This window comes from Gymnoscopelus braueri (assembly GCF_963280865.1).
Source record: "Gymnoscopelus braueri genome assembly, contig: SCAFFOLD_35, whole genome shotgun sequence".
Classification (NCBI taxonomy): Eukaryota; Metazoa; Chordata; class Actinopteri; order Myctophiformes; family Myctophidae; genus Gymnoscopelus; species Gymnoscopelus braueri.
Genome location: NW_027660596.1, coordinates 959,892 through 976,719, shown reverse-complemented (window position 1 = coordinate 976,719; position 16,828 = coordinate 959,892). Strand labels below are relative to the sequence as shown.

The following is a 16,828-nucleotide window of genomic DNA, read 5'->3' as shown; positions in this document are numbered from 1 at the left end:
ATATATATATTTATATATCGATTATATATAGGCCTATTATTATTGTTGTTGTTGTTGTTGTGCACAGTAAACATTGTGAGTTTGCAGATCTGCTATTCTCAAATTTCAGAAATGTATATAGGGTTGATGAAGTGGTTTTGTATCAAAATCCACATAGTAACTAGTAACTCAAGTTGTCAAATAATTGTAGAGTAGAAGTAAAAGTATTGAAAATTGGAAATACTCCAGTAAAGTAAAAATACCTCAAGTACTTAAGTAGGCTACAGGACTTGGGTATATGTAGGCTACTTAGTTACTTTAGCTCTGTCACTGGCCCCTAACCATTGAACGCCGACCTTGGACTAAACACACGCCCACAAAAACAAAATATTAAAGTTTTTAATCTATCAGACGTCTATAGACAGACAACAAACTAAACAATATAATGGAGAACAGAAGTTTAAACACAGCTCCAGTCGTCCGCCCGGTGGTCGCGATGCGATCTTGAGGAGATGCCGGGCCGTTTCCCCACCGGTGACTTGTGGATCTGCTATTTTCAAGCTGGTGCAGGCAGCAGGTTCCCTGGTGCTTTTTCCACACAGCATTCGCAAATTTATATGAATGTTTTTAATTAGCAGCTGTTGCATGTTAAAGTACTGAAGATTGTTAAACTTGGGCAATTATATACTTTCATTAATTAATAAATAACCTTTATCACACACCGAGTGTGTGTGATGATCACTCTAGGTCTAGGAGCTCTGAATTGGCATGTACATGCTGTCCTTCGACCCCTCTCCTCGGGCAAAGGAGAGGAGCACGGCATGTGTGTGTGTGTGTGTGTGTGTGTGTGTGTGTGTGTGTGGTGTGTGTGTACGTGCATACACACACACACATACACACACACACACACACACACACACACACACACACACACACACACACACACACATACACACACACACACACACACACACACACTACACACACACACACACACACACACACACACACACACACACACACACACACACACACACACACACACACTACACACACTACACAAACACACACACACACACACACACACACACACACACACACACACACACACACACACACACACACACACACACACACACACACACACACACACACACACACTACACACACTACACACACACACACACACACACACACACACACACAACCACACACACACACACACTACACACACACACACACACACACACACACACACACACACACACACACACACACACACACACACACACACACACACACACACACACACTAAACACACACACACACACACACACACACACACACACACACTACAGACACACACACACACACACACACACACACACACACACACACACACACACACACACACACACACACACACACACACACATACACACTCACACACACACACACACACACACACACTATGGGGCTCCGTTAGTGCCACGAGGGGCGCATGACGCCTCCTGTGACCACATGATTTTTTCTTACGTGTGTGTGTGTGTGTGTACACGTTCGTTCTGCGCGTGCACTGCACAAAAGCACGCGTTACGCGCTGCAACGCGTCGTGTACATTTACGCGTAAGCTACATGCGCTACAACCTGTCACGTACATTCACACGTAAGCACGCGTTACGCGCTGCAACGCGTCGTGTACATTTACGCGTAAGCTACATGCGCTACAACCTGTCACGTACATTCACACGTAGTCTATTTCCATGCGCTGCAACTTGTCACGTACATTCACACGTAGTCTACTTCCATGCACTGCAACGTGTCACGTACATTCACACGTAGTCTACTTCCATGCGCTGCAACTTGTCACGTACATTCACACGTAGTAATAATAATAAAAAATAAAATAATAATAATAATAATAATAATAAGGATAATAATAATAATAAATAATTAATAATAATAATAATAATAATAATAGTAATAATAATAATAATAATAATAATAACAATAACAATAATAATCCTTTATTAAATAATGATACTGCCCAAGATATTGCCTTACTAATGTAATAACGCAATAAGGGTAATAGTGTAATAATGCAATAAGTGTAATAGGTGTAATAGTGTAATAGGTGTACTAATGTAATAGTGTAACAACGCAATAAGGGTAGTAGTGTAATAGGTGGAATAGTGTAATATTGCATTAAGTTTAATATGTAATAGGTGTAATAGTGTAATAGGTGTAATAGTGCAACGTGTGTAATAGTGTAATAGATGTAATAACGCAATGAGGGTAATACTCTAATAGTTGAACAGGTGTAATAGTGCAATAAGTTAATAAGTGTAAAAGTGTGATAGTGTTATAAGTGGTCACATTCACCCAATTCCGCCCACATCCACCCAAACCCCAACTACTTCACTACACTATAACACCTATTGCACTATTACCCTATTGCGTCATTACGCTATTACACCTATTACACTTTTTACCCTTTCTACACTATTATACCTATTATACTATCACACATATTGCACTATTACACTATTAAACCTATTACACTGTTACCATTATTATGTTATTACACTATTACACTATTAAACTTGTTGCATTATTACACCATTACAATTATTACACTATTACACGTATTACAACATTACCCTTATTCCGTTAATATATCATATAGCAGTCACTGGGTACCGGCCACTGGGTGCCAGGCAACGGCCCCGGTCGACCCGCCAACAGCCTTTTGGTGAAGAACCTGGGCTCGGTCCACCTCTATATTTTCATGGTATGCAGAGACTAATCTCTCAAGAACAGATTCTGCACTGCGTGAGAATCTGTCGTGAAGGCTCGTCGTAACATGTACACACTGGGCTACAAGTGGGCGTGCCTTCAGATCAGGAAGCAGGCCGCGCTTTACCCAATCAAATGTAGTGGGCGGGATTCACATGTCCGTCGATCTTTCCCCCTCGAAACAAACCGAAACTAATTTAACAATAGCGTCCGCGGAGCAGACAAAACCACGGAAATATATTCACATTTTAACTTACTCTTTCATCATAGAAACAAGTGGGCTTATAACCAAAACGATCCATGTTCTCTGGGAGAAGTGGTGTTAGTGTTCCGTGTAGAAATATTGTTAGTGGGAATGAAAACATAGTCGCACCAACCGGAAGTGATGCGCTGAAGGCGCATCACAAACACCGGTTTCCCTGTGCTCTGGTGTTACGTTATCGTCCCCCCAGAGCCAACAGACATAGAACAAACAGCAGAGGGCGCTGTTTTTCATTTTCAGTTGGCGATGGGTTCCCAGATTGTGCAGAGACTGACTCACGCATAGGAAATACATTGCCTTTTTCTCCAAGTCCTCAAACCAGCCAGGATGTGGAGTTGCGAATGAGAGGAAAGTGTCTTCCTCTTCCTGCCACTGCCCCAGTTTAGGAGACACCTTCAGGCATGGGAAGACGTAGTCTATATCCTCCTCCCACAGGCCCTCTGTTGACCAGTTCTCCTCCAAGAAGGTGTTCAGGTGTGGAGGAAGACTCATTGACTTCCTTAACGATCTGCTTTAGCAGCCTAGGCCAAATGTGGACCCGCTGTTGTAGGGTCTCAAACAGCACCAGCAAGTGTCCCAGCTTAGGACAACCGGGTTCCCTGAGAAATTTTCTTATGCACACCGAGGACAGAGTTCCAACCCAACGCAAGCCACAGCCACATACCAGTTGTGGCATCAGTGTCTCTAGCAACTTTTAGGAGTCTCCAAGCCTCCAGAATGGACTCATAGAATGGTGACAGCCCTGGCAGATATGCATTGTCCCTCCTTAGTAGCAGCAGCTGCTTGCCGTAGCTTGACGGAAGCTCCTTGTCTACGAAAGTTTTCTCCTCTGGATTGAGTTGAGGGAGCCCTTCCAGCAGATCGGCAGCATAGTCTGGCTCACACTGCTCTGCTCCAAAGAGATCAGAATAAAAGGAGACCACCTGACCCTGCATCTCCTTTGGGTCCATGGTCCCCCTGCCATCCGGAAGCATAAGAGAAGTCATCTTTCTGCTACTGCATGGCAACTTCTCAGGTTGAAGAAAGAGCTGGGAGTGTTCATGTCATTGATGTTGAGGAAATGGTATCTAACCAGGGTTCCCTTCACCCTCTCCTGCATGAAGGCCTTTAGCTCCAGTCTCTTCACCTGCAACAGCACGTCAGCAGCAGAGTCTGGGTGGGTGCTTGTCACATGCTCCAGGTTTTTATACTGTTTCATGCTGTGCTGCTGCCTAAATGCTGGCAGTGGAGTGTGTACTGCTGACAAAACACCAGGATCTGAGCCTTGCCAACCTCCCACCACTGCCTAAAAGAGTTGAAATGACCTCATTGCTCTGCCACACTATCCAAAACTGATTGAAACTATGGCAGAAAGTACAGTAATAACTTCAAATTAATCAGTATCGTACATACTCTTCATATCATCATTTGTTTCTTGGTTGCTAGGCACCTTCTCTGTGCTCTCCGCATTGTCCCCTGTCCCACCCTGTGCAGAGCTGCAAGGTGCAGCATGCTCATTCAAAGGTGTGTCTGGTTCCTCCTACCAACCTAACACCACAGTGGACTTCTGGAGCTACAGCTTGCAGTGCCATTGCAACAGGTTGAGGTTGCATTGCTGAAACCTGATTCAGGCTTTGATTCCCCTTAATCAGCTGACTGTCCCCACCTCCCCCTCCACAGGGCTGCTGTCAGATTTTATTGTCTGCGCTGACATCACTTGACAGCGCTCCGGACAAGCATAGCGTTTATTATGGCCAACGTCGCCACATTCGAAACATTTCATTTGTTCTGAGCTGCATGCGCCAAAACCAAAAAATCCGGTTACCGCTCTATTCTTCTTATAACTCTATGGGTAAAAGCCCCTGCAAGTGCTGCAACATAACTGGTCTCTCTTATAGCCTACCAATCCAAGACAGTATATGTTAGATCTAGCTGGATAACTGTGTAAATGCAATGGCATATCATTGCAGAATTTCCCCAAAGAGGGGAGGGGCATTCTCTTTCTCTTTGAGAAGAATTACATGGCTGCAGAAGCAGTTTTGCTTTTGCCTTTCTATTTATTTATTCAAAAAAGTGTCAATACATCAATTGTTTAAACACAGACGGATTTCCTTTACCTTGACAGTTGCTTAGCTCACCATGTATACACATTCGAATCTGGGTAAGGGAAAGATTTTTGACAGTTTCATTGTTATTATTTTTATACGAATCTGCTTAATTTATATTTCAATTTCGGTCAGAAAGTTCCCTTTGTGTAATTTGATTAGGGGAATGAATTATTTTCAACTCGTTTGATCAACTCTTGTCATTTTTGACACCCTGAGATATAGCATATTTAATTAGCTGACTAAAAGACTCATGTTGAACCTATAGATCAAATCCCAGAGCAGTTGTGTTATATTTACTTTATTTCTCCATATTCCTATGAGCAGATGCGATTCCAGAACTTAATTGCTGTATTCCTGTAAAATAACATTACACTGTCTCACCAATGAATTGAATATTTGTGCTCGGAAAGGTCAGCAGGTGGCACTGTTGGCCTCGTTTCAACATCACCTGTTGATTAACTTTATAGCATTCTAAGCCATACCATGAACTATTAGTACATTTAATACATGTTTGTTGACACCAATAGAGAGATTCTCTCTATTCATCGACAGCATATTTTGTATGAGTGCAGACCAGGCCATTCAGTTTTCTGTTAAAATGCTTTTATAACCAGGCCGTTGTGGCCAAGCAAAAATATAAACACTACAACTCAGAAGTGTTGTTACCAAGTACTTTAGTTAAGTGCTTTAGAGATATACTTTCTCAAAAATATTTGAAAACACTATTATAAAACGTTTTTTACACTAGGCAGTATGTTTTTTGACTAAGGGTAAATAAAGGTACAGTCGGTGCCTATTGACTTTGTCGTTTCTCATGTTGACATCACACTCCTCATTTGCCTCACTCACTCGTGCAGTAAATCTAGTTCCAAATACTACCACGAGGTGGCGCTTTGGAGTCACTTTTTTTTTGTTTCAGACAGACAGACAGACAGACAGACAGACAGACAGACAGACAGACAGACAGACAGACAAACAAGATGTGTTCAGCGTCGGGCAGTCAGGAACGCATCTCTGTCATTTTAGAAATGTTCAGACACACATTGTTTTCTGTCTGTCTGTCTGTCTGTCTGTCTCAAAAGTCCGTAGAGAGAGAGAGAGACAGACAGACAGACAGACAGACAGACAGACAGACAGACGTCTTATATTTTTTCTTGCATCAATTTCTGTGTAGTAGTACTTTAGCCTACCTCTTTCCTCTATTAATGAAACAGCTAAATTAGTGTAGCGGTTAAAACTGATGGCCGGTGATTTTAGGACCAGAGTTCGAAACCCATGCCATGATCAGCTATTTTTACTTTTACTTCTACTCCACTACATCTCAGAGGAAAATATTGTACTTTTACTCCACTACCATTATTTGAACGCTTTAGTTACTAGTTACTTTGCAGATATAAATCATTACATTATAAAACATACATTATTTGCCCTATTTTACATAGTCTATTTGAAAATCTACAAGCTCACAACGCATCACGGTGCATTGTGAGCTTGTAGATCAGCTATTTTCAAACATTTCAGTACTTTAAGTATATTTTGATGCCAATACTTTTGTACTTTTACTTTGATTGAACTCAAGTAACATTTTGAGCACAGGCCTTTTACTTGTAACAGAGTATTTTTATATTGTGGTATTGCTACTTTTACTTAAGTAAAATATCCGAGTACTTCTTCCACCCAAATGAATTTGACCCACTGGTCGACTATAGTCGAGATGCTGCGCTAGGTTGCGAGCCTCGTCACTACCGTTCTGGCTGAATTCAACCGGGTGTTTGTGCTTTCTCTATTTACAACCCGTACATCTACATAAACGTTCAGATTTCAAATATAAAGTGCTTAACTCATGGCCATGGATGTTACAATTCACTTCGAGTGGGTATAAGTACCTGTATCTTCCGTATTGTTCAATAAAAAGCATTTTAATCCGATCGGCGGCCATTTTATCATAGAGTTATAATGTATCAGAGTGCAATACTCCTCCCAACCAATAGGGTCGCGTAAATGAAGCCAATGGAGACAATTCGAAGACAATAGCCACCAATCCGATTAAAATTATTTTTTATTGAACAATAGGAAGAAGATAGGTGTACTTATGCGGGCCCATACATAATTGTAACATCCGTGGCCATGGGGTCAGCACTTTATATTAGAAATATGAACGTTTATGTAGATGTACAACACCAGGGTGAAGTTCATCCATGACCGTCGTAACAGACGACCGTCATGTGGGCCAACAGCGAGGCGTTTGTTTTCATTCTTATAAGACCGCATGGCTCATTTATATGCACGTGAAAGTAACTAAGCAGAAAGTAACTAAGTACATTTACTCCATGTCCACTTGTTGCTGACGGTGGTAGTGTAGGACTGCTGTAAAAGCTGTAATTTGTACCGCGGATTCGGATGACCATGAGAGGCCATCCGCGCATCTCTACTCTCAGAGTTACACCCCTGGGGATCCCCGGGACCCCACTTTGAGAACCAATGGTCTACTAGAAGCGCACTCTCTCTCTCTCTCTCTCTCTCTCTCTCTCTCTCTCTCTCTCTCTCTCTCTCTCTCTCTCTCTCTCTCTCTCTCTTCGACAACTGTTATAAAGTATTCAATCAATACTCTGCGTGTGTGTGTGTGTGTGTGTGTGTGTGTGTGTGTGTGTGTGTGTGTGTGTGTGTGTGTGTGTGTGTGTGTGTGTGTGTGTGTGTGTGTGTGTGTGTGTGTGTGCGCACGCCGTGTGTCTCTTTCTTTGAGCGGGGGGAGAGAGAGAGAGAGAGAGAGAGAGAGAGAGAGAGAGAGAGAGTCACAAGTGCGTGTCAGATAAGTGGCAGGCCGGCAGCGGACCACGGACTAAACATCTAATAGGCCTATAGGCTACACATGAACATTTTGCAAGGGCTGTTCTGGTATGCTTTAATTCATCAACGTGATGAAAGCGACCAAATAGGCTATTTCCATGGTGGACACCAGCCTAGGGTTAGACTTGCACAGCAGTTCATTGTCTGTCCATTGTCTGAGAAGCGCAGTGCTGATCCAATAATAAAATTCATAATGACTACAGGCGTCGAAATTAAAACCTGTCCCATCCATAGAAGGCAATCTATAATAACGCATAACAATGATGGGAATATATATGTAACTGGAAATCAGATTTCCAGTTACATATATATTCCCATGATTTGCTCTTGGGATGAATTAAACCCCGTATTTAACCAGGTCAATCTAAATGAGATTAAAGCTTATTATCTATTACATTAACATTGTAAAACGCATATGAAAAACACACCAATGGGAGACAGATTCTATAACACTTTGAATTGTATCAAAATGTGTGAAATCGTTATCTAGGCGAGCAGGTGAGATGTGGTTTCGCTACTTTTTTCTTTCTGTTTTCCCCTCTCCTTTTTGAGAGAGAAGGATAATTGTTGCGCTCTGCAGTCACTAACACAGAAGTAATACCTCTATGGCATAAACGCATATGTTTATTGTTGTTGGAAGGGAGCTTGGCGCATTTGGGGAGCATATAGGCATTTGAAAACATGGGCACAATTGGATCCGTTGGAAAGCCAGAGCGGCACCATTGATTTGACACCATAGGCTATACTGTACAGCTGTTTATTGCCTTGAAATAGAAGATTATTTAAGAGAAAATACTATAGCCTAGGGCTAGGCCTACATGTTACTGATGATAATATATTTGCAATGATGCTAAATGAAGCAAATTCGTGTCAGATCAAAGCCACGTACGGTGATGCCATGCACCATGCACTCTGCTTAAAAGCCGCTGTTGCTTAATTGCTTTATCAATGGATATTGATAGAATATACAGTGATGAGCTGTACACGAAACAAAAGCTAAGGTTCCAAAGAACTTAAAATTGATTTGATTTGAGAGAGCTCTAGTGTTAGAAGACACCCACGACCGCCGAGTTTTTGGCACCGACCGCGCCGTGATTGCGTAATTCCTTGCATAATTCATTCATATCAGGAAATAATGAAAGAATCCAGCCATGGGCCAGATAAACATACAAAGCTTAGATTTCACGGATTCTGGCGTTATTTTTATTTTTATTTTTGGTTATGATCTGACTGAGTATTAGCTAATATAAAAATCGCCTCGAAAATCCGGAAAAAGACGAGAAGAGTGCATGGCGCGGTGATCAACCAGACCCGATGTTGGAATCATACTGTACAGTTTATAATTGCCTTGAAATAAAAGATTATTTGACAGAAATTAATACAGCCTATATGTTACTGATGACTTGGAATTTAATTTTATTGCAATCAATGCAATATTGATTGCAAAGGACAGGATTCAAGAATGGAGACTTGGAGAGGGACAGCGCACCTTCTGTGCGTAATTGCAGAAAGCCACTTCATAAATTGAATCACATATCAGGAGAGGTAACTGAATTAATTAATACAAATATTTATTTATTTTTATTTTAAGACTTACACGTGCATATGAGGCGTTCTGTGCAGGGCAGAGTTACGTCACAAGGGCACACGATGCGTTATGTGCAGAGCTGCAGTTATGTCAAAGGGGAACATGATGCGTTTTGTACAGAGCTCAGTTTTGTCACACGGGTAGGTGAGGCGTTCCACGCAGCGCGCACCAAGGTGGCACAGCACCCGCTCATCTCTCCGCGCCTCGCCTAGTCGCGTGACCAAATAAATCATGCGTGCGTTGACGCGTGCCTTTGCTACAGACGCATGAATCTACACGTAGACGTGTTACCCTGTAGGTCAAGATGCAGTGGTTGCACTGTTACGCGTGAACGCGCGCGTGCACGTGTTCCCATTGTGAGTCAATGGGAAAGTACACTACACGTCTATGCGGTTCTGTGCAACACAAAAAAAAAATTACACGATTACAGGACAGGGGGTGTGCTTACGTGGCACTAACGGAGCCCCATACACACACACACACACACACACACACACACACACACACACACACACGTGTCTCTATCTTTTTCCTAAATAATCAGTGTATATAATAATGTCGCTCAACTAATAGCGAAGCATCAAACCATGAAATAAACTATCTGTCTGTCTACGGGCTCCGGCCTTGGAGGGAGCGGTACTACCGCAGTCACCTCTGCCCGAGACAGCAGCAGCTGAGCGGCGCGACGAGAGGTGAACGTCCGCAAAAAAACAGGAAATACTGCAACATGATTTTTTCTTTAACTTGTTAATTTGTGTATATAAAATATAGATTCCCTGTCGAATCTCCTAATTACACCAACATTATTCTTGTGAAGTAGGTAGTTTGTGCTTTTTTATTAGGATTTATTAAGTTCGCTTTGGTCATTTCTAGCATGGGGAAACACCGAGTGGTGTTCCCCGTGACAGAGTGTCCTATGACGGGCTCATAGAGAGCAGCGTGGGGGGGTAGCGACCAGACGGCCCGTTCAGTTATTTAGCAGCTTGTTTATAAACATTCTGTAGATTTTTTTTCCATAAATGTAGTAACTAAATATAGACTTATTTCTCATCTACAGCTGCTATTTTTCATTTTTGACTTCATAATGCGCATCTGCTTAAACAGCCCGTTTTTGTCTCGCCTCGAAAAAAGCGCACTTGAGGAGACTTGAGTGACAGCTCCTTGGACACGCCCAGTTTGATCCAAAAAACGCCAAGTCAAATGGACTATAGGCGTTTTTTTCACAAAGGCGTCCTTTGGTGTGAACACAGCATTACACTTGCAATACTAGGAACAACTTTCGTTTGCAAGATCAGAACCGATACACACAGTTCTGCTCTGGTAAATAGGCATTGTTCCAAGACCATATACATTACAAGTAGGTGAATGTTGCACCAGAAGCCAAACCTGCTATCTGATCAATGCAAATTACAATTTGCATTATTTGTTTAACCCTTCCATTGTGTTAGGGTCTTTTTTGACCCGTTTTCAAGTTTGAATAGGTAAAGGGTACTTTAAAAAAAAAAATGTTTTATTTCTTTATTGGAACGAGGCTTCATGATATCCTCAGAAATAGCCATTTTAACGAATTAACGCAACAAAATCATCACAAAAACAAGTATTTTTTTCATTTATTTGTTTTGGAAGTGTGTTCTAATTATTATTCTTAATTATTCTATTATAGCTAGATAACATCATTATCCATTGCCTTCATTATAGGAAATTTAATGAGTGAATTTTAACATTTTTATAATAGAAAACGAGATATATTGAAAGATGAAACCCTAGCCCTAACCCAACATAATATTAAAGTGTTTACATGGATATGAATGCATTACAAGTCAGCTATGAGGTGGGAGAAAAAAATAATGAAAATACTTATTTTTTGAGTATTTTGGGCTGATTTAAATCACAGGTCAAAAATTGACCCGCTAACACCACAAGTGGATGCAGTTTTCTAACACAATGCAAGGGTTAAAAAGTGATATTTAAAATTGATTGTTGACATCAGGTTTGAAATAGGTCAGTGATTCTCAACCTTTTGAATTTCACAGAGCTGCAGTTTTATATGCATTAGGCCAAAGACCCCCATTTGATATGATTTCTTATCTCTGGGACACCAATTTACATTGTACAATCCTCACTGTCAATTCAACTCTGAGAGTATACAAATGGTTCCATTTGTAACACTCTCAGAGTTACAGACCCGTAAGAGTGCATTTGGACCCAGACCCAACATGGAGAACGAGTAATATAGGTAGTGGTTAAGTAGGTAGCACCAATCTGCACCGTTTCCATTGTTGTGTTGAGGTTCAGGTCCGTAGTGAGCTCTGCAGAGCTCTCATGTCCCTCAGCAGTCTCAGGTTCTTCTTGCTCCGCTTGCCTGGTGCCACCACTTTCACCGTCCCCGCAGAGCGACCCCTGGTGGCCACCGTGGTGGTCACCTTCACCTCGCTCCTCTCGCCCCGTCTCTGGCTCCCACTGGCTTCTCTACGCAATTTCTTCATCTAGTTCCAATGAGACAAAGAGGGAAATGAGGTAAGACATAACTGTAATCATGTACTGTATTTGCACACACATACAATAATAGATCTAAAATATCAAATAGATAATCAATCAATAATCAATTTGAAAAACTTGGATTTGATTAACGTTTTTTCAAAATAGCCGATCTTCAAGCTCACAACGGGAGATTGCCTTGAAGATCGATTTCACCCATAATGACAGATGATAGAATGATCTTATTTTACTTTAATGTACTCTTATATAAGGTAAGAATACAAATCTAGAATCTTGGTGTGAATGCATGCATTTACGTATACCTGTGTTTTATGTCTGTAGAGCTTGTTAATCTACTCTCCTTTCTTCTCCATCTTCAGCAGCAGCATCTCTTGGTCTCTCTGTAGCTCTTTCCTCTCCCGCTCCGACACACTGGCTTCACCCTGCCTCATCAACTCGTCCTGCTCTCTGCAATCACACACACACACAGTTCTGTAGAATTTACTGGCATTCATGACCAACATACGAAAGTGACACGAGACGCGTGTGCACTCTGCTCAGAAAGAAATAGAATCACGTGGATGTCGGGACTCAAATGGGAACGGTGTCACTCGAATGTGACTTCATGTGGCCAGCCTGTGATATCAGTCATGTATGACGGCAGACCTCTGTGACATTCAAATTCGGGCAAGGTTTCAGCCTGACCATAGCCATTATAAAATAAAAGAACATTTATTTGACTTGATCAGTCCAGTGGTTTCCACTCACACACACACACACACACACACACACACACACACACACACACACACACACACACACACACACACACACACACACACACACACACACACACACACACACACACACACACACACACACACACGGCTAGACTCCTGTAGAGCCACACTGCAATAGACTCCTCACATGCTCATGAGTCGGAGCTCTTCCTGTAGTCCGTGCAGAAGCTCTGAAAGCTCCTCCCCACCGCCGCCAGACGAGGAGGAGGAGCTGCTGTCTGATTGGCTGTGACTGTCGGTCACAGGCACAGCCAATCTGTGGCTATTACCACAGATTGGCTATTACCAGAGCAGAACTGTGTGTATCGGTTCTGATCTTGCAAATGAAAGTCGTTCCTAGTAATGCAAGTGTAACCCTGCTTGTTGTTTACATGTTCTACCAGCAGAGGGCAATAGATGTCCAAGCACAAGTATGTGTAAAAAAAAGCTTTTTTCCTTTTTTCCAGAAGACATAAAAAACCCTACAATGTTAGCTTCAAATGTTGGTTACTTAGGTCCTAAAACAGTGTAATTACATGCTGCATATTTGTGTTTTGTTTTTGTCAATGTACCTCACGATCAGGGCAACAAAGTTGTGTCCCACTGTTAATTTTTAAACTTTGTTTTATTGGTTTTTCTGCACATTGATAACACATTAAGTGGTATTCGGTTCATGATATGTGCTATAGGGGGAAAGGGAAAGGAAAACGTACAGGCCTTCACATTGAAGGAACCTCAACAGAGGGAAAGAAAACAAAACAAAACAACTTGACAAAAAGACAGCATTAAAGCAACAGGGGAAACAATAAAACAATCCATCACAAAACAAAAAGCAAGCCCAAAAACAACTACTCGCACGCATACACACACACACATACACACAGTGTCACTTTGGTCTCACCCTAGCCTCCACCCTTTAAGTAACAGATTCAATCGGGAATAACCGGAAAAGTAATTCCATCTGCGTAAACCAAGAAGGGATCCCATATGTCGTGGAATTTTCTAACAGAGCCTCTCATGTATATCTAATTTTTTCAAGTTGTAAGTTATTAAAAATGTCTCTTATCCTGAGTATGGGAGGGTGGAGTAGTCGATTTCCATCTCATGAGTATTAGGGGTCTTGCCAACAGTGTTACAAAGGCTATCAAGTCTGCTTGAGTTCTAGACAGAGGCAGTTGGGAGGTACCAAACAGCGCGTTAATGGCGTTAGGCTCAATGAGTGTCCCAGCTAGTTCTGTAAGAGTATTTCAAAAATCTCAGTCCAATATGTGCTCAGAGAACCGCATGACCAAAACATATGTACATGTGTTACAGATGACTGGTGGCATTTTTCACAGGCGGGGGTCGATGTTATCGAATATTCTTGAGAGCCTAGCTTTCGTCAGTGGGCCCGATGGACAACTTTACACTGGAGTAGGCCGTGTCTGGCGCACAACGATGAGGTGTGAACCCGACTCAAGATTTTTCGCCAAAGACTGTCAGCGATCTCCTCCCCCAAATCCTCCTCCCACAGGTCTTTTACACAATTAACAGGTGTAGCAGATAAGGTTTGAATCAAATTATAAAAATGTGAAATTATGCCCTTCTTCCCCGGAGCCTGAACGAGAAAGCTGTCCAATGGACATTTCTCAGGAAGGTTAGGGAAGTTTGTGTACCTGTTACGGACAAAACTCCGAATTTGGAGTCGGAGCTCTTCCTGTAGTCCATGCAGAAGCTCTGAAAGCTCCACCCCACCGCCGCCAGACGAGGGAGGAGGAGCTGCTGTCTGATTGGCTGTGACTGTCGGTCACAGGCACAGCCAATCTGTGGCTATTACCACAGATTGGCTATTACCAGAGCAGAACTGTGTGTATCGGTTCTGATCTTGCAAATGAAAGTCGTTCCTAGTAATGCAAGTGTAACCCTGCTTGTTGTTTACATGTTCTACCAGCAGAGGGCAATAGAGGTCCAAGCACAAGTATGTGTCAAAAAAGCTGGACATTTTCCTTTTTTCAAGAAGACATAAAAAAAACTACAATGTTAGCTTCAAATGTTGGTTACTTAGGGTCCTAAAACAGTGTAATTACATGCTGCATATTTGTGTTTTGTTTTTGTCAATGTACCTCACGATCAGGGCAACAAAGTTGTGTCCCACTGTTGTAGAGTAATTCAACAGTGCTTGTGAGACAGAACCCGGCTGTTGCAGAGCTGGGGCTGGTGCTGCTTCAGCAGAGACAGAACTGACTGGACGTTGGCTCGGACCGAGTGGCTTCCCCCCTACCGACTGGAGGGACAGAGAGAAACATAACATGTATTATGAATTAACTAATGATGTTGGGTGGGGTCAAGGAAATGCACCTTTAACCACTTTCAACCAGGTCTCCCTATTTTAGGCATGTTATTATAGGTAACAATAATACAATACAATACATTTTCAAAACTAGCAAAGAAAATAGCCCGTCTACAAGCTCATCGCGATGCGACATGTTGTGAGCTTGTTGATGGGCTATTTTGTGTGACAAAAACAAAACATTCAAGGCTTCATGGGGGTGTTGTAATTGATAGAAAATAAGCCATCTTTTGGGTGAACTACTCCTTTAAGCTGGCACTTCGGCACGTGTCAGCTACAGAAGGTTGGCATGTGTCAACTACATAATAATAATAATAATAATAATAATAACTTGGATTTATATAGCGCCTTTCAGAAACCCAAGGACGCTTTACAGTACACAAAGTATTGTACCACATAATGGTGGTACAATACGGTGTGTGTGCTCATACCGTTCCGGTCACAAAGGGTACATCCCCGAGGCTCAGTCTGTAGTGTAGCTGTGTGTGAGAAGACTGCTGCAAAGACTTATGGAAAGAGGTAAACAAACAGCTTTCACATGAAAACAAGCACGTTCACACTCAAGTGAATAGATGACACAAGCTATCAGTCATCTCCATATTTAGGGAAAGTTTCAGCCCTAGCCGACCTCCTCTGACTTCCAATATAAAGATGATTTATTTCATAAAGTATAAAACTTAAGGTGAGGATCAAGGGGCACGGTGGCGCGTTCAGTGGCCCTATTGTCTCAGGTCTCTGCAACAATATAGGAGCACCGCCTCTATCACCACATTAACCACTTTAGCCCTATTTTATGCATAGGCTATTTGAAAATAGCCAATCTACAAGCTTGTAGATCTGCTATTTTCAAACATTTTAATACTTTAACTTTTGGTACTTTAAGTATATTTTGAATACTTTTTTACTTTTACTCAAGTAACATTTTGAACACAGGCCTTTTACTTGTTTTATTATTTTTAGTATTAGTATTTTTATATTGTGGTATTGCTATTTTTACTTAAGTATAATATCTGAGTACTTCTGCCATCACTGCTAAAAATACAGTTTACCACCAGTCATGTGGGTTAAACTATTTAGTTTGTTTTCTAGTCTAGGCCCAGTAGTGCTCAAAAGAACAAAAATGTTATGGACTTTTTACTTGTAACAGTAAGAGTATTTCTAAATTACACTACTTTTACTTAAGTATAAAATGTCAGTACTTTTTTTTGTGCTTGTTGTTTAGTGCAAAGTATTAGTACCTCTACATAGTAACTTTTAACTTGTTAAAACTAACTAAACCTAGTAAATAGTTTATTTCCAGTCTCTCTCTCTCTCTCTCTCTCTCTCTCTCTCTCTCTCTCTCTCTCTCTCTCTCTCTCTCTCTCTCTCTCTCTCTGACTGCCAACATTTAACATGCACATTTCAAACAGTGGGGAGGGGAACCTGTGTCTATCCAATCAGATTCGTCCAAACAGAGATTTCAAACATTCGAACTGTTTGGGCGGTTGGGGTGAATTCATTCTACTCAAACATGTACTGCTGGCCTATTGATAGTTTTCGGACTAGCGTTGTAAATGGTAAGCTGCTATTTTATCTAATTGTAAATCATTAGTTGGTTTTACTGTTTATTGTATTTACTTTGATCAGTTCTCTACAGTCTGTTTGATCAGTTTGTAAGCTAGTGTTTCTTTACCTGTATGAGTT

General features: G+C 41.6%; 1 protein-coding gene across 1 annotated transcript; it reads right to left on the bottom strand.

The window, feature by feature from the left end:
- Nucleotides 1-11,716: 11,716 nt before the first annotated feature.
- On the bottom strand, nucleotides 11,717-16,172 carry LOC308081401 (uncharacterized protein; the record flags this gene model as incomplete). Its single annotated transcript, XM_080457774.1, has 6 exons — nucleotides 11,717-12,028; nucleotides 12,395-12,505; nucleotides 12,965-13,069; nucleotides 14,472-14,595; nucleotides 14,970-15,072; nucleotides 16,164-16,172. The coding sequence occupies 6 exons, from the start codon at nucleotides 16,170-16,172 to the stop codon at nucleotides 11,851-11,853; spliced, it is 630 nt and encodes a 209-aa protein (XP_080313900.1). The 3' UTR covers nucleotides 11,717-11,850.
- Nucleotides 16,173-16,828: the final 656 nt, after the last annotated feature.